This window comes from Oryctolagus cuniculus, chromosome 5 (genome assembly GCF_964237555.1).
Source record: "Oryctolagus cuniculus chromosome 5, mOryCun1.1, whole genome shotgun sequence".
NCBI classification, from domain to species: Eukaryota; Metazoa; Chordata; class Mammalia; order Lagomorpha; family Leporidae; genus Oryctolagus; species Oryctolagus cuniculus.
Genome location: NC_091436.1, coordinates 156498042 through 156516563, shown reverse-complemented (window position 1 = coordinate 156516563; position 18522 = coordinate 156498042). Strand labels below are relative to the sequence as shown.

The following is an 18522-nucleotide window of genomic DNA, read 5'->3' as shown; positions in this document are numbered from 1 at the left end:
GCTACAAGTCACACAATGTGAAAGGTAAGAAACCCCTACCTATGCAGTGAAGTCAAAGTGCCAGACATTCACAGAAGTTCCCGGGTGTCTTCTAGAACTGACTTTGCCAAAGACTTGGGCTAAGTGTGTGTATATGTTTGTACTCGGTGGGCTCTCCTTCGCTGAAATCACTTAAATAGGGGGACACTGGTAACCCCTTGAGGAAGGCAGAGACCCTAGTCCTGGAAATTTAACCCATTCCCATGGAAGTCAAGTATGTCCCCCCTCCTTTTTTTTTAAACACGGAGGACGTGGGTTCACCAGTGACGTCACCATGGTCAGGCCGGGCTTTTTGGAGAAGCTGCGCACCCTCTCTGAGTCCGGGCGTGACCAGCTCGATGGCCTGCTCGCCGGCGTGGCTTTGAGGGTCGCCGCGCCAGGGCCAGGCGTGCGAGCGCGGTGCGAGAAGCCCCAAGCGCGAGGCGTCACGCAGGGATGGCTGTGGCCGCCGCCCCGCCGCGGCAGCGACGCTGACTCGGGGCGCCTGGGCCCCGGCGCGCGCGGGCGCACGGGGGGCGGGGACGGGGCGCCCCGACCGCCGGGGGTTCCCCGAGGCTGCGCGCGGGGAAGTCCCCGGAGGCGCGGGGTACAAAAGCGCGCGGGCGGCGCGGGCGCGCCAGAGCTCGGCAGCTCCGGTCGGCGGCGCAGTGTCCCGGCCATGGCCATGGCGCGCGGCCTCCCGCTCCTGCTCCTGAGCTGCGGTAAGGCCCGCGGACGCCTGTCGCCCCCACGTGCCCCGACACCCCCGGGGGTCGCTGGCTCACGGCGCGCGCGCTCTCTCTCTCTCTCTCCTTGCAGCCTGCAGCCTGGCGCCCGCGACGAGGGAGGTGAAGGTGTCTTGTTGGGAGGATGTAGACTTGCCCTGCACCGCCCCCTGGGACCCGCACGTCCCTTACGTGGCCTCGTGGACCAAGGTAAGCGCCGCGGTGTCCCGGACTCGGGGTCTGGTCGGTCGGCTCGTTTGCGGGCAGGGGGAGCCAAGTCCTTTAGGCTGGAGACCCTCTGTGGCGCGGGGCGGGGGAAGGGAGGGGTCTCCTGCCGCCTAGCCAGGGGCACCCGGTCCTCCCCGCGCCTGCCCACGACCCCACGCCTGGGGATGAGGCGGCCTGAGATTTTCTTCCCTCTAAAGGTGGCCCTGGGTGAATGATCCGAATAAGGCGAATGGAAACGCAGACAGTCTCTCATTGGGGTCAATTCTGGAGGCCACCTGTGGTTGGGGCCGGTAGGCAGCGACCGGGGCGCTGGGCAGGAGGAATGCCCGCAGTCTGGGATGTGGGGTTCCTGCTTGAATGACTGTGATGTGCGCGAGGCACGGGAGGAGGGGTACAGCGGGAGAAGAAGCGCTCAAAGCCCAGGGGTTGAGGCTGCCGGGTGGGTGGCGGCTGTCAGCGGGCAGCCCCTGTCTGGCTACCCTGGCCTCCTCCCCTCTCTGCCTGCTTCTCCTTCCTGTGGGAAGGAGAGGGGTCCAGCCAGGAGCGGAGGGGAGGGTGCAGGAGGCGGTAGACCACGTGGGTTCTTGTGAGATGACTGAGTTCCGCCCAGGTTTCCTCGCATTGGGTTCCACTGTTGCAGCTCCCCCGGGCCTTGCACAGCCGCGCAGCCACGGCGAGCGGGGACAGGTGCCCCGCTCCCCTTCTTTAAGTCAGCTCACTGATCCAGCAGCAAGGCCACAAGGTGTGGATAGCCCAGCCTCACGTCGTGCCTCTCCTGGATTCGCGCATAAGTCTCTGTTGCTTTCTTCTGCCCCCATGAAAGACACAGGGAGAGCCTGCACGTGGCGCGCGCGCGTGTGTGTCTCTCTCTCTGTGTGTATTGTCATTCTTTTTCTCTGGGGGCAAAGAGTGCAGGACGCTCTTGTGTAGCCTGTGTGGCACTCAGTGTCTGTCCTGCTAATTGCAAAGGTGCTTGATGCGTTATGCTCAGTGGACATGGTGCGGCTACTTAGGGCTCTGTATCGTGTGCAGAGGTGTCATGTGCCTGCTGCATCCATATCTTAGTCTCTGTGGGATCAGAACACTTCCAGAACTGTTCTCATGGTCAAAACCATGGTAGCTTTAAAAAATATATAAAAACAGTGTTATTGGAGCCCTCACGGTATGCCAAGCTCCAGGGTGAATGTTGACATGGACTCCCTGTTTGTTCCAACTCAGACTGCAGAGGCTGCTGCCCTACAGGGACGGGAGCTGCCCCTTGGGAGGAAATAACCCGGTGCCTGTCACGTGCCTGGCCTTGTGGGATTTGCCTGCAGACCCTGGGCTGTACGGCTCTCTCCAGCTGTACCTGTTTTCTACCTTAATTACTCCAGCTAAAGAAAAATCAAAGTATCCCAAGGCTACTCGTGCAGGGACTTCCTTACCTCAAAGAAGAGGGAAAACATGAAACCACTATCCCTTCCAGAGAGAAATTTAAAAAAAAAAAAAAAGGAAACATTATTACTATCCCCAGGGGAGTAATTAAACCATGCTCATGAAACAAGCAGATGAAATTTCAGTCTGTAAAGTTCAAGCAGTTGTCAACTTAAATCTTCTTGCACAGGGTCACAGGGAACGGTTCAGTTAACCATAGCAATTAACCTTTGCCTTCTTGGATGGCAGCTGATGATGTAACACTGTAATGTATGTGCTTGTTTACTGGACACGGTTCTTGCAAGATTTACCTCCAAAAAGTCTCTCAAAACTCTATCCCCACCCCCCAACCCCAGCCTCCCACCAAAAGAAAAAAAAAAAAAAAAGATGGAGTCTTGTCTCTAGACATTGTTTTTTCTGTTGGTCTGCAGAACAGAGTCATTGAAAAGTCAGACCAAAGCTGTTTCTAAAGAGATAGATTAGTAGATTATGATTGAGACTGTGGGAGCAGAGAGCTGGACTGTGCCAGGAAACCAATCAGGCTCCTTGAAAGTCATGTGTTTTGTTCCATCAAGTGCTTATTTATAATCTCAGCATCTCCTGTTGATAGCTGGTATTTTCTAGTCCAGTAATTAATGCTTTTGCATAGACTGTGCTTGTACAGCAAAAATGGACTGTGTTCTGGAAGGAAGGCCGGTGCACAATAAGGAAATACTTTGTTTTACAGAAATGCTTGCGATTTCGCTTGTAGCTTTCTCGTGAAGTGCTTCAGTGAGGTGGGGAGTTGAACCCCAGTCAGCCAGTCTCGGCTCACCTCACGTCACTGTGTGCGTCCCCCCACCCCCTCCAGGAGTGGGCTGCGTGCCGGGCAGGAAAAGCAGAGTCGCCATCCGCCAGCTCGAACCCCACGGCTGCAGGCCTTCTGCGGGTCGCAGTCATGATTGTAATGACTCACGGTTTAAAGTTCCGTTTGCTACTCAGGCCTCAGGCACCCCAGAGCATCCTGCCGCTGTCCAGCCAGCACTGGTTATTTGTGATTGCAAGGACCCTGGTAAACCAGGCTTTCCACGTGTTTTTTTTTTTTTTTTTTTCATCATATGCCTTTTACCAAAAAAACTCATCCAATTCCTGTTGGCGGCACCAGTGTGAGTTGGGAAGTATCAGTGTCCATTGTATTCTCTCTGTTTCAAAGATAGAATAAGAGGGGGCCAGAGGGGTTATGCACAGGAGGGCAAAGTCAAAGCCACAAGTGAGTGGGGAGGGGTAGCCCAGTTCTTGTTGACCCAGCTCTTCTTTCTTATGGGCCAGTATGGTCCTCACTGAGCTCCAACAAAGAGTGCTTCTCTCACACATTCCTCTCTCCTGTGGCAGGATGGGCGATGGAGAGGAAATGGAAGAGTTACACAGTTATGTCCCTTAGGATGGTAGATCAATTTAACTGTTAACATTGTAGCAGAGTGTGGTTCTGGGGGGAGGTGGTTTGAGAACAGAGGCAAGTGAACTTGGGTCTGGCACTCTTCTTCCGTTGACTGTGACCTTTGGTTAAATCCTGGCATGAGAGGGCGTAGCTTACGTCTGTGTCTGCAAGGAGTAAGACCTTGCATGGGAAGGGCTGCACCTGTGCCTCCTGGCTGCACTCTCTAAAGTGAAGCTGCACCAGGTCTGGAGGCAGGAGATCAGTCTGGCTGCAGAGCTCCAGGCACGGCTGATGTCCTCCACAATAATGATGAGTGGCCATTTATCCGGGAGAGACAGTGCCATCTTGTGTCGCAGTGGGAGCCCTGACCATCTCTGGTGATGATGCAAATCGAAAGAGGATATATGGTGTCATCGCTGGGTGATGCTGTGGGGGCGAGGACAGCCGTGCATCACAAGACAAGCGCTCTATTTATACGGTCTCCAAAGGAAGGGAGAAAGGGGAAGTAGGACAGTGATTTCAGATACTAGGTCAGCCTTGAACTTTATAATCTGGACAAGGGCCCCCACTGTGGCGGATCATGGCCCAGGCCATTTCTGACATTGCTGCCAAGGGGGCCATCGGAGAGCAGGTCAGTGGCTCGCGTGAGGCCTCCGCAGACATTCAAGGACAGTCCCCGCAAGACTGCTCTTGTCCTTGTCCCGTTCCATGCCGTTTCCCTTGCGTGTGGCTGAGCGCACACCAGCAGGGTTCTGTTTTCTGCGTCTACCTTCTTGGGGGAGATGAGCTGTAACGCAAGGGGCTCCGAGGAGAGCAGAGCACTCTGGGAAGGGCTGGAGTTGAGAATGGAGTTGAGAGCGATGCCACAAGTCTGGCAGAGCCCTGAAGGGGCCACCAGTACCATTTGCTGCCTTTCTTTGGCTCTGGGAGACAGCCTTTGGACGGAGCCATTTACAAACATGTTTTGTAGGAGAGAAAGGAAACACTTCTCCCTAAATAGAGGAGTATTGAAACCCTCAAGTGTGCAAACAATGTGTATGTGCTGGAATCGCACTGATGTTTGTACTGCTGGCCCCGGTCAACTCGCTTTGATGGACTCCACTGTAGGTCCAGGCAAGATGTAAAGATGGCTTTCAGATGTCTCCATTATCTGTAGTTTCATTATTTAGCAGATATTTCTAAGTCTTCAATGTCTGCCAAGTCCTGGGCCTGGCTTTGGCCACCCCAAGGTCAACATGGAACTTTTGCCAGGGGAACATTTTGGATAAAGGTACAGAAATGGAGACCCACCCAAAAAGTCTTCTTAGGGACTGGAGGGGCAACTGGCGATCGAGAAGGGGGAATTCCACAGCAGGTGGCTGAGAGAGCGTGTAGAAAGCAGGCTGGGCCAGGCTGTGAAGGACCTTGGATGGGAAACTCTTTGGGTCACAGAAAGGTTTTAAGCAAACAGAATGACATAATGCAAAACATGTCTAGAAAAAAGGGTACTTCTCAAGGTGTTGGGCGGGATGTGGTTCCTGCCAGAAAATGAGTCTTGGGGAGGCTTTGTATTTTCATTGCCATGGAATTCCCATCAGGCTGAGTCAACAAAGGGTTGAGCCCATTCTTGGGCTTCTCCTTACTTTCCCTCTTGGTCACCAGCCCTGTCCGTGTGGCTCCATGGAGGCGTGGGCGGGGCACAGTGAGCTGCCTCAGAGGGGGCTATGGGAGAAGTCTCAGTCAGACGAGAATGAGACTTTTGGATAATGGTTGAGCAGAGCGAAGTTGCTGGAGCTTGAAAAGTGTAGGGAAGAGGAAAGCGGCTGAGAGTGAAAAAGAAGACCCCACCCCTAACCGTCTTGTTTTCCATGACTAAAAGGGGGAAATGCAGTCACATGAGGACTGGAATAGCTTAGTTACGTTCTCGGTTGTGTCGCTCCATGAAAAGAGGAAGTTGGGAGGAGGTCTCAGTGACTTAGCTGTATGTAAGGCAGGATGAGAAAAAAATGGATTACCTAAAAAGGGATTCTTCCGTCTAAATCTGTTTCCATAATTCCTTCCTGGCTGCTACTGCAGTAACCTTAAATTATCTTCCAAGAGTCCACAGCTCAAACCAGACCTGGACCAAAACACTGCTCTAAAATTTCTTTCTATCCATAAGTGTAGTTTCGTTTTGCCCTGAGTTGATGTGTATTTGGGTAAAATTCCTGTGTGTGTCATGCGGATCCAGTACAGACTTGGGAGCCCAAGGTGTGACCAGCCTTTCTTTACGTCCTTGTCCTCACTCTGCAAAGAGAGATGATTCCAGAGGAGCTGAGAGTTGTCTAAGGATTATGGGTCCAGATGGGGAAGAGCATTGGGAATGAAGAATGACAGTGCTGTAAACAATTCGGAATCACCCTGGGCCAGACTCTCTGGATCTGTACTGCAGAGCAGGGTCTGTGTCCTTTCAGGCCCCAAGGTCTCATTCCCTGATAAGTGGGAGGCCTATGAGCCCAAGGACAGAGCAGGTCTGGGCTGGGGGCTGAGCCATGTGGCATGTGGCAATGGCGACCTGTGAGCCTTAGCTTTTTAAGTGGCACAGGGTGCCCCCATCACGTTAGGACCGTTCCAGTGGACAGAGATTGTAAATTCAGGCACAATTAACTTAAAAGAAAAGGAAATAAATGTAGCAGGGATGGAAAAAATTATACACTCATAATACAGTTCTTGTTTGAGTTACGGCTAGTGCTGTGGATTGAATTGTGTTCCCCCAAAAGATACATTGAAGTCCAAACTCTTGGTGCTCATTATGACTTTAATAGGAAATAGGATCTTTGGAGACATAATCCAATTAAGATGAGACCATCCCTGGCCAAGGTGGGCCATCGTTCAATATGACTCGTGGCCTCATTCTAAGAAGAGCAAACAGACACAGACACGAGCAAACCGGGAGCGCCTTAGAGGAGGGGAGACAGATGGGGCGATGTGTCCACAAGCCAAGGAATGCCAAGGATTGCCGGTGTCCCCAGAACCGAACAGGAAGTCATGGCCCAGATTCTCCCCCAAGGGCCTTCTGGGAAGAACACAGGTTTCCCAGCACCTTAACTTTGGACTTCTGGCCTCCTGAAGTGTGAGAGAACACATCGCTGTTGGCTTTTGCCACCCAGTTTTGGAACTTTGCTACCATAGCTCTAGTCAATGGATACACGTAGACGTAGAGGTTCATGGATGTCCCCAAGGCTTGGTGACTGTCCTCTTAACTCTTCCTTCCTGTTGGTTCTGTTATGAGCCTCCGCATGGCAGCAAGAGAGTAGCCAGTGACCACAGACGTGGGTACCTTTTGAGAAACAAGTTTAAGGGCAAGATTGTGCCTCTCTTCTACATCTCAGCAAATGGCTGGTTGATCTCAGGCGGCTCTGAGTGGGTCGTGTGACTGTCAGAAGCAGTGTCTGGGACGTCAGGTCTAGAACCCAGTGCTGAGCTCTGCGGAGGCCATGAACTCAGAGCTCCCGACAGTGCCTCTTCTCGGTCCAGCAGGCCCCACGAGGTGCTCGTGGAAGGAGGATGGCTGGCATGACCCACGGAAGATGCAACACTGCTTCTGAGTCCCAGTTCTGAAGGGGTTTTGCCATATCATCATAGTGGTGCTTTGGTACATTGAGGAAGTCGAGGCTGGTGTGACTAATGTTCTTTCTCATTGTTCCTAAAATTCACTCAGCAAAGATTTTTTTTTGAATACGCCCTATGTGCAAGGAAATGTTTAATATGGTGAATGAGCTTTGACTATAAAAAAAGAGAGAGTGTTGTAACAATCCAGGGCTTACCGAGTGATCGTGCCTGAGCTTGGGTCCATACACAGCATCATACGAATCTTCATGCCACCTCTGTGAGACACAGTCACCCCAGGTCCCAGTGGGGCCAGGCAAGCCCCGGAGCTGGTCGATCAGTTGTCCGGGAGCAGAACTAGCCATGGCGGGGCTGGGCTCCTGCTGTGCACAGCACTGAAGCCTGTATTCTTAATTATGCTCCCTCTGCTGTACTCATAACTCTGTTACCAGCCATAAATCCAATCCTGTCTGTTAGACCCAGTAAATCTCAAAGTGGAAAATCATTTTTCTAATAAAACTACACTTAGAAAAAAACGATGTTAATGCTCATAGATTCTACCCTCATTATGACATCAACCTTGGAGCCAAACTATTTTGCACGTTATAAAGAGCTGTTTTTATGATGAATGGAGATTATATTGGCACTTTAATTGAGTTAGAAACCAAGGTACATGAATGTTAGTGCACAAAAAATGCAATAAAACAAAGCCATTCCAATATGGTTGATATATATCAGATTAATTTAATGCCACCATTAAATCCTTAGAGTCCTTGCCTTTGAATATGTTTTATTGGATTTTTAGATGAAGTATTTATATGCATAGGTAGGTATGTACATTTTTCTCCCCATCAGAAAGTCTATTCCTTTGCTTTTAATTAGGCCCCTACCACCTTAACAGATCTAATGTATGATAAAGTTCTACTTCAAGTTGATGATCAAAACCTCTCTTTCGGCTCTGGAGTTGGAACTTTTGCCCTCTTACCTTCAAAGAAGGCAATCGAAGTGATTGGCATAAATTTGGATAAAATCAGGGAAGCCTTTTTAAAACGCTTTCCGCAGGAGGGTTTTTCAAACAGTGGTTCCAGGGCAGCCATATTTAATTATTTATTTCTTTTGTTCTAGTTTGGATTTGCCCGTCATTCAGAACAAAAACCAAAGCTCTTTAATTCCATTGCCCTTCAAGTTAGTACTTGTGTTTGCTTGATTTCGTATTCAGCAAATTAAAGAGAGTTCATTTTAATGTAGGCCTTGCGGTTTCCTTAAGGTCAAATCTGCGTTTTATGAAGGAATGTGTTGTTTAAATGATTTAGTCAAATTGGAGGCCTTGAGACAAGTCAGAGTCCTTAGGCTTTCTGAAAATGAGATGTTCCATATTTTGCCCTTTGCTAATTTAATTTAAAAATTGAGTTGTCAGCAGAAAAGCTAATGCGCAGGGTGTAGGTTTTAAAAACATTACTGGGGATGAGTGTTTTGAGAAATTAATTTGCTCAAATTGTGTTGTGCTTTAGCTCCGTGTGCTACGATATTAGCATTGTGAAGTGTGCATTCAATAGTTCCCGTCACTGTGCCGGCTGTGAATGGATCCGAGGGTTCCTTTTGTGATAAATTACTATTTCCTAAAATGCTTTTGCAGAGAAGCCATGAGACCCGTTTGGATTGGGAACACTGAAAGAGCCCTTCTTGCCTGGGGTTGACTTTGAGCCTGCTCCAATGTTTATGAGAACTCATAAAACATAGCAAAGTCAGGGATGGCCTGATTACTGTTCCTTTGTTTGCCTCCCACTGAAATCCCTCCTTTGGGTGCCTCCTGGCCGCATACCTAACTGGGAAGATTTGTGCTCCTGCATCGGACTTCCCTTGATGCTGTTAGGGAGGTTAAAAACTGCTACTACTTTTGCGGCTGTGGGCAAATCCCATCTATCTCAGAAGGAGCGTCCTGGCAAAAGGAAGGGGCAATAGACCTGGTATATACCTAGAGCTTGGAATTAGAGGGCGGGCTCTGAAATATTCCCAGGCGCATGGTGTGAATTTGCAGAGGTGGAGTTTGCTATGATCAGTTATCAGGCCAAGCGTGCTGCTCACACTCTCAGGTTAGGCCAGGAGTTTTCTGGGCTGTTTAGGGGAAGGAGTCTTTGGAAGATGGCTCCGTGAGAGCTGAGGTGTTTTCCTGTGGTCCCACTGACAGCTGTGACATTTCAGCAGATCACAACGCTGCAGGAGTGGCTCAGTGGTTAACTGGCTGCCCGTGATACTGGCATCCCTTGGGAGTGCAGGTTGGAGTCCCGGCTGCTCCACTTCTGACCCGGCTCCCTACTAATGCACCTGGGAAAGCAGCAGAAGATGGCCCAAGTGCTTGGGCCTCTGCCACCCACCTAGGAGAACTGGATGGAGCTCCTGGCTCCTGGCTTTGATCTGGCCCAGTACTGGCCATTGTGGCCATTCGGGGAGTGCGAATGGAAGATCAATCTCTCTTTCCCTCCCTCCCCTACCCCCATCCCTCAGCCTTTCAAATAGATACATATTTTTTTAAAAATAATTCTCCAGGAGGTAGTTCAAGGTTCTTTATTTTGCATTTAATTTAGCCTCTCTTTCTGTACTTCTGGGGCATCTCAACTGGCCTGTGTGTTAAAAATCCCCAGGGCTGGAGGCTTAACCAGAACCCCAAGGGAATCTGACCATCAAATAACTACTTTTTGTTGTTGTTGTTGCTGAGTTGTAAATGCATTCCCCCACCCCCACCCCTACACACAGGCAGAGGCTCCTGCCACCAATTCTGCTGGCCAGCACCGCCAGCCCCTAGCAAGATAAAGGGGCCAGTCTTTATGTAAGGCACTGGGTTTGTATTTCCACCAGTGTCAGAGGGCTTGGCAGATTGAATCTTGACTTTGCCATTCTGAGTTGAGGGAGGGGTCCCGGCTGGCTGCGGAGCTCCCCAGGAGAAAACCTGGACAAGATCTCAGAGTGGCTGTGGCGGTCACGTTTGCTCCTGGAAGCTCACGGAGCAGAGAGCTGCGGGGATAGCGCACCGCGCAGAGCCTGCAGACTGGCTGTTAATTAGTCGCACCGGTCACACAGGCACTCATGGGCCCTGCGTGGCCTCCCAAGGCAAGTGGGGCGGGGTTGAACACAGGAGGAGCTGCAGTTTGGGGTTCACTTAGGCTTCAAAAGAGGAAAACTGTGCTAAACCAAACTGCTCTGCCATCAGCTGGCTGCCTACAGTTTTCCTCTGAGGTTTCCTGGGCCGCCTCGCCTTTCTTTGCTTTAGCTTTGAGCCCTTAGACGCCCTGTCTTGTAGCTTCCTCTGGCTGATGCTTGATTATTTAGGAAGGAAGCTCGCTGCACAGCAAACAGCCAAGGACTGGGACTTAGGTTCTTCCACTGGGCCAGGCAGAGCTGTTTGTCTCAGCCCAGGGCTTGGAGTGAGCGAGCTGGGCTGTCCTGCAGCAGCCAGAGATCGACCACCAGATGTCCCTGCAGCCCACCGCACAGGAAGGCTTGCCAGTGCAGGGGCTGGGACCCCAGCTCCGCGGTGACCTGGGGCGCATCCCCTGACTTCATCAGCTCAGCAGAGTGGGCAGAGTATGTGAGTGAGTGTGTGAGTGTGTGAGTGAGTGTATGAGTATGTGAGTATATGAGTGTGAGAGCGTGTGGGGAGTGTGAGTGTGTGTGTGAGTGTATGAGTGTGAGTGTGTTAGTGTATGAGTGTGTGTGTGGAGTGTGTCTGTGTGTGAGTGTGTGGGAGTGTGTGAGTGTGTGTGTATGAGTGTGTGGGAGTGTGTCAGTGTGTGTGTGAGTGTATGAGTGTGTGTGTGGAGTGTGTCAGTGTGTGTGTGAGTGTGTGAGAGTGTATGAGTGTGTGGAGTGTGTCAGTGTGTGTGAGTGTATGAGTGTGTGTGGAGTGTGTCAGTGTGTGTGTGAGTGTATGAGTGTGAGTGGAGTGTGTCAGTGTGTGTGAGTGTATGAGTGTGTGTGTGGAGTGTGTCAGTGTGTGTGTGAGTGTATGAGTGTGAGTGGAGTGTGTCAGTGTGTGTGAGTGTATGAGTGTGTGTGTGGAGTGTGTCAGTGTGTGTGTGAGTGTGTGAGAGTGTATGAGTGTGTGGAGTGTGTCAGTGTGTGTGAGTGTATGAATGTGTGCGTGGAGTGTGTCAGTGTGTGTGTGAGTGAGTCTGTATATGCCTGTGTGAGTGAGTGTGCCTCATAGAGAATCCCCGATTCCCTGGGTACCTGTTCCTCTGTCCGTGCCTTTTTCTAGAAGTCCGAGGACAGCGCCAGGGTGCCCCCAGAATGGGAGAGCGTGAGCATGGGCAGGTGCAGGAGGAGACGTGCCAGTGACACCTGCCCTTCTCTGTCCCTGTCTCTGAGGTGGCTCTTGGGTGCTGTCACAGCTCCGAGGATAAGGCGAGGGACGCCCTTTGATCCTAGGCTCCCTGCTGGTCCCCAGTCAACCACCAAGGGCAGCTCAGGTGCCTCGAGGGGAAGCCACGTGAAGAGTGTCCAGGAACGTGGGGAACTATGATTTGCTTTACTGTTTTTGCCCATCTGTGTCAGAAGGTGAAAACATTTCCGTAGGGGAGTCACCGATGAGCCCATTCTGCAAACAAAACTTAAGTCTAGGAGAGAGAGAGACAGTGATGAAGGTGGTGTGTGCCAGCTCTTTGCCATAGGAGATGCTGAGAACACTCTTCGCCCCCGACGTAATCACGAGAAAAATCGAGGGAAAGGAAACCAACCAGATGAATTTGTGGGCTGGTCTGTCGTAGGGCAGTGATAAGACATACTACCCTCGCACGTGCAGCTGGACACAGCTCCTGCTGATCTGACCCACACGACCTCTGCACAACACCGTGCCCAGCTGTGTCCTGTCCTCAGGGAGAGGAACAGCATGGTGCACCTGCACCATCGGCCGTGGCCACACACGTGCAGCTGAGGAAGATGAGGGGGATGTAGGATGCTGGCTCATCTGCTTCTCTGAGTCTACATGAGCCTTCTGGCCTTGACCTTCATGAACTTAGGAACTTTTTCAAATAAAAGGCTGGAATCCAGAATTATGAATCAGTTGGGGGTCTGGCCCTGTGGCCTAGTGGGTAAAGTCGCCACCTGCAGTGCCGGCATCCCATATGTGTGCTGGTTCGAGTCCCGGGTGCTCCACTTCCTATCCAGCTCTCTGCTATGGCCTGGGAAAGCAGTAGATGATGGCCCAAGTGCTTGGGGTCCTGCACCCGCATGGGAGACCCAGAAGAACCCAGCCCAGCTCTGGCCATTGCAGCCATTGGGGGAGTGAACCAGCAGATGGAAGACTCTCTCTCTCTCTCTCTCTCTCTCTCTCTCTCTCTGCCTCTCCGTAACTCTGCATTTCAAATAAGTAAATATTTTTTTAAAGAGTCAGTGGATGGGTGAGGTGGTATCTGAAGGAAACAAAAGAACATTTAACAAAGAACAATCTGCAACAACATCTTAGCTAGAGTCACTCACACTCAGCCCAGCCCCATTGTCAGCCGTGATGCTGGGCCGTCACAGGGCGGAAGGTGGACGTTTTGGATAGCCCTGTCCTTATCCCGGAGGGAACAGAGCCCTAAGGAATTGTCGTAGGTCCTCTCCTCTTCCCGCTTGTTTTGGAAGCGTGAGTTTAGGCTTGGTTTTGTAGAAACAAGGTGGCGTGAGCTCCTGCGCTTGCGGGGTCTGGCGGTGGATCATGGGGCATGGAACGTGATGCACTGTGGTTGCTTCTTCCCAGTTCAAGGAGGGCAGCGAGGAGAGCGTTGAGATCCCCCAGGAGGATCTGCACCTCGGTGGACAGCACTCCCATCAGCAGGGGCAGAACGGCTCTTCGGAGGCCCCCAGGGAAAGGCCTTATTCCCTGAAGATCCGAAACACTACCAGCTGCAACTCGGGGACCTACAAGTGCACGCTGCAGGAGCTGCACGGGCTGAGGAACCTCAGCGGCACCGTGATTCTGCAAGTGACAGGTGAGCGGTCCGCTGTTTCTTTCCTGCAAAAAACGCACGGTGCCCTTTCTGCAGGGCCGCTCATCACGGCCCTCGTTTGGGGCCACGCCCAGCGGCTTTGGAGCCCATCTGGGCTAAACGCTGAATTCTGCCACAAGAATGGCATCACCGTTTTCTTTGTGTGGCTTAAACTATGCCTTGCATTTGACTTTCACCCGACACTCGTTAGGGGCTGAAGATGGAAGGGACCCACATGTCGTCCTCGGGCCTCGGGTCCTACAGATGGTGGTCTTAGACCTACAGGCCCCCAGCCGCTGTTAAGGGGACAGTGTTGTGTTTTGCTTGTTGTATGTGTGAGGGTCGGCCCTCTGTGCCTGCGGGTCCCTGATCTACAGAGCCAACCATGAGGAGATTGAAGAGATCTAAGAAAGAATTGGGTCTGAACTGAAAACATGCATTTTTCTTACCATTTCCCCCTAAGAGATAAAACTGTTTACCTCCTGTGCACATTGTGTGCAGAATTATAAGCATAATGCATAAGATGTGTGGGGGTGGGGAGCAGGTCTCTGAAACTGTGGTTCAGATGTTACTCGGGACACCTGTTTCTCGTATTGGCGTGCCGGGTTCTGGCCTTCACTCTGCTCTCCATCCCAGCTTCCTGCCGGGTTCTAGCCTTCACTCTGCTCTCCATCCCAGCTTCCTGCTAGTGGTCTGGAAGTCAGCAGGTGTTAGCTCAAGGACTTAAGTCCTTGCCAGCCACGTGGGAGACCAGACTGAGTTCCTGTCTCCTGGCTGTGGCCTGGCCCACCTGCAGCTGATGTGGACATTTGAGGAATAAACCAACAGATGAAAGAGCTGTCTGTCTCTGTGTCTCTGCCTTTCAAACAAGTAAAAATTAATCACTTAATTTTTAAAAGTATACAGGAGAATGGCACCAGTCATAGGCAAATACTGCAGCATTTATTTGGGACTTGGGCATCCATAGATTCTGGAATCTGTGGGAGGGTCCAGGAACCCATCCCCTGTGACCCAGGGCTTTTCTCATGGTGTAGGCGTGAGGGCAGGGAGGGGGACACCTGTGGGACTGGAACAGAGTGGGCACAAGGATTGACAGCGTCTGATCACGGTGGCTTCATGTGTTCCTTGTTTATCTTAAGGATGCCCCACAGGACGCAAAGAAGCGAATTTCCAGAAGTACAGAGCTGAGATAGTGCTGCTGTTGGCCCTGGTCGTTTTCTACTTGACACTCATCATTTTCACTTGTGTAAGTCTCTTCTGCAGCGTCTGTGGCTGTTCAAGATCCCCTTGGGGCACCCACCTGCATGCTTGGTAGTGAGCGTGAATCGTTGAGTAACGGTGAGGAGGGGATCCTCTAACCCCTGGCTGCATGGAGGGCCCTGGGCTGGGAGCCTCGGGACAGGACTCCCCCTGCAGCATTTGCAGCTCGCTTTTCGTCCAGAAAGTCTGAGAAATGCCCAAGTCTGAGACCAGAGGCCCTCGTGGCTGCGAAGGTCATGTCCCAGCACCAACTGAGGAAGATGCAGGCGTCCCGAGTGGGACTTAAACATAGCTCCAGACGCCAGCCCCCCACATCACCCAAAACATCACGGCTACATGGGGTGCTCGTCTCTCATCATTAAACCACGGTGGGAAATTCTACGTTCACAATGCCCATGATTTGGCATGCTGTCAGTTTTTGAAGGAATGATCTGTGTTGATTATCTCTAAAGGATTTTTTAAAGTAAAAAGCTCTTAAACAAAAAAACAAATGCAGGCCAACAAAAGGAAACCAAAGTGAGCACCTGTTAGGTACGGGGCATGGTGCTGGGCTCGGCTCGGGGTCGCAAAGATGGAAGATGTTGTTCCCGCCTGCCTGAAGCTTGCAGTGTGCTTTCCCGCTGTTTACACATGAAGAGAAGTAGCGATACTGTGTGATACATTTTGAAACAACTGACTGCAATTTCCTCTTGGAAAACGCCTGCTTCTGTGGTCACTGATCTTCCATAAAGATCTCCAACGGAGGCGCGTGAAGTGGCAGCTGTGTGTAAACGCGTGGCCCGAGTGTGCAGGTATCAGTGAGAGGGTGCACGCTCCATGTAGAGCAAGTGGGGGGGCACGTGCACCGGGCCGCGCAGAATCGGCTGTCCACGAGCTCTGGGGGAGGGCGTTCAAAGGCAGGTGCCGGGGGCTGGCGCTGTGGCGCAGCAGGGTGAGCCGCTGCTTGCAGGGCTGGCATCCCTCATCGGAGCTCCGAGTCCAGTCCTGGCTGTCCTGCTTTCCACCCTGGCCCCTGCTACTGCACCTGGGAAGGCGGCAGATGATGGCCCAAGTGCTGCCCCAGGTAGGAGACTGGGAAAGAGTTCTGGGCTTCGGGCTACCTTTTGGCCCAGCCCCAGACATTGCGGCCATTGGAGGAGAGATGCAGGGGATGGAAGATCTTACTTCTTCCCCTCCAGCCCTCCTTGCGCCCTTCCCCCTTGCCCCCTCTCCATGTCTCCATATCAGTCTCCCACTCAATGTCATTCCGCCTTTCCAAAAAACACAAATAAATGAAGGTGAAAAGTGCCGCGTTTTTCCAATTATTTCTCAACTTCTCTCCTCTGTTCCGTTTGTTTTCAGAAGTTTGCACGGCTACAGAGTATCTTTCCAGATTTTTCGAAGCCTGGCATGGAACAGGCTTTCCTGCCGGTCACCTTCCCGGGCAAGCATCTAGGCCCAGTGACTCTGCAGAAGACAGAGGTGGTGTGAGCGAGATGTCTGTGCGTTATTTTCTCTGCCGTCGAGGGCTCTGGGAGATGCCCATCTGGCCACGCTGGACAAGAGGAGGAGGAGCCCACGCCCGGGCTGCCATGCTTCCTGTGCAGTGACAACATCTGCAAGTGTGGCTACACTTCCTGCCAGCAGAGCCACGACAACAGCCTATGACCATGCAGCACGGGGCCATCGCGACTTCTCCGTGGCAACTACTGTGGCATTTCACGCGGCTGTCTGGTCCACCTCTTGGGAAATGTTTTCTGTCCTACAAAAGCTACGGTGAGAGTCCTGCCGGGGCCTCTTGGGAAGTCCCAATGCCTGGAGCTGTCCCTGGGAAGCCCTCCAGGACCCGAGCACGGCTGTCCCCTCCCACATCTGGCAGACGTCTCCTTGGATTCGCTGGGCTTTGGTGCAGCAGGCCAGATGTCTTCCATCTGGGAAAGAGGAACCGGCCAACGGGCGCGAGAGTAAGAAAGACTTAGCAAATGGTTTCCTGGTGTGAAGACTCTGTCTTTGGCGGGGAGTAGCACGTGTGCCTAGGAACAAAAGGTCACTGAGCGCTTCTTCCACTGGGCCTTTTCCTCCGAGAGCGACATCCACCAGGAAGCGATGAAGAAGGCGGCTCTGGTGATTTCTACACATGCTTGCCGGGGAGGGATTTGCCCCCCCCCCAACCCCTTTTGAAATCTGCATCGTCTCATAGCATCGCTCAATGAGGAGCACCTGTTAGTGGAGAAGGAGAAGAAGTGAGAAAGGGTGACAGCAGGATGGAGCAGCCGAGTGACTGCTGGAGACGCTGCCGTCCGTGCCGCTGGGTGCTGGCTCCCGTTGTCCCACGCCCTGGGCGAGTTCCTCCTGACTCCTGCCGTCTCAGCTGTCAGCCCGAAGGCTGTTGGACGCAGTGGTGAAAATAACGTGAACATGAAGCACTATTCAAAGTCGGAACTCCGCTGGGCCACGTTACCGGCCATGTTACCGCCGGGCCATGTTACTGCCTCTTAGCTGGCAGCCTTCCCATTTGTTTTCTGTCATTCCAAAGAAGGTGATGCAGGTGGCTTTTCGTATTCAGCTGTGGATTCCTTTGGGAGGGTGAGAGAGCAGGTCCCTGGTCTGTTCTTGAAATCCTAGCCAAAGTACTACAAGGTATGGACCCGTGGGAGCCCTGGACCATGGGCAGAAGAGAGTTGGCAAAGCACTGCCCTGATGCTTTGGCGGCTGTTGGGTTTCTCTTAGGAAAGTGGCCCCTTTCCTACTTGTTTTCCAAAGAGAATTTAACCCCTCAGTAGTGTGTGTGTCATTACACTAATGTTAGAGTAGAAAGGGGGTACCGAGTGGAGTTGGTATTTTTTGCCTCTTTGTTGTTGCTTTTGTGTTATTAAAAGTTTGCATGTGAATGGGGAGTGTTTTTCTTCTTTATATTTAAAATGACTTCTGAGGCTTTGGGATGAAGGCCAGGATGTCTATGAACTAGTTTTAGAACGAGAATCCAAAGATTCGATGGGCCAAGTCCTTCCCCTGGGAGAAAGGCTGTCCGTGGCAGGGAGGCCTCTGGGAAACACCTCCTCCCTCCCCAGAGATGCTCCTGGGTTCTGACCACAACTGCATTATCCCTGGGTCCGTGCACTGTCAAGTTCATGTGAATGACTACAGGTGGGAGGCATGGTAAGAGGGAGGGTTCCTGAGCTCTCTAAGCCCTGGGTGGTGGGCATTCAAGATGAGAATGAGTAAGAATAATAACAATAGTTACAATCCTCACAGGTCTGGTGTGAGGATTAATGAGATGACTTACTGAAGGGCTGAGCCTGGTGTCTAGCAAATGGTGCTCGATGGATGTAAAAGCAAGAGAGGAGAAGGGGGCGGAGCATGCGTCCCTGACCACGAATCTTGCACAAAGTGATTTTATTAAAAGGAACAAATGCACCGGTGGAGGTGTCATTTTGCTTTAGGGGGATTAGTACAGGGCGGTGAACGGACTGCTTGGTGGCCGTAGGAATTACAGAACCAGGGAGGAGGGTCGCCCAGCCGTCAGCTAGAACGTGATGGAAAGTCGAGAGCAGGCAGACCCAGCATTTCACACCTAGTCTTTGGTGCAGGAAAGGGTGTGTGTGTGTGTGTGTGTGTGTGTATGTGAGAGAGAGAGAGAGAGAGAGAGAGAGAGAGAGAGAGAGAGAAGGGGTAGGAAGACAGGGCAAGAAAGGGGTGGGAGTTAGAGGTGGAGGCAGAATTTATCAAGGTGACTTAGCTGGTTTTCCATGGCTAACTGTTTGCTGGGGTTGCAGGAGAACAGATATAACAGCAGCAGGTGGGCACAGAGACAGCAACGTGAGGCTGTGCCTTCGACCCCACAGCCCGGTGACAATCAGCATTGTCAGGATAATTCAGTCTGGACCTGTGGCTCCTTCCTCATTGGCAACCTTTGGCTGCATCCACTGAATAACTGTGTAAAACTTCA

General features: G+C 52.0%; 1 protein-coding gene across 2 annotated transcripts; it reads left to right on the top strand.

Moving 5' to 3' along the window:
- Nucleotides 1-320: 320 nt before the first annotated feature.
- Nucleotides 321-17464, top strand: CD83 (CD83 molecule). Of its 2 annotated transcripts, none has more exons than XM_051830990.2 (5): nucleotides 321-740; nucleotides 838-953; nucleotides 13106-13337; nucleotides 14474-14580; nucleotides 15939-16204. In XM_051830990.2, exons 1-5 carry the CDS (start codon nucleotides 698-700, stop codon nucleotides 16062-16064), a joined length of 624 nt encoding a protein of 207 aa, XP_051686950.2. In that variant the 5' UTR covers nucleotides 321-697; the 3' UTR covers nucleotides 16065-16204. The 2 variants fall into 2 exon arrangements, with proteins under 2 accessions (XP_051686950.2, XP_017200406.3); XM_017344917.3 differs by having other exon boundaries at nucleotides 324-740; nucleotides 15936-17464.
- Nucleotides 17465-18522: the final 1058 nt, after the last annotated feature.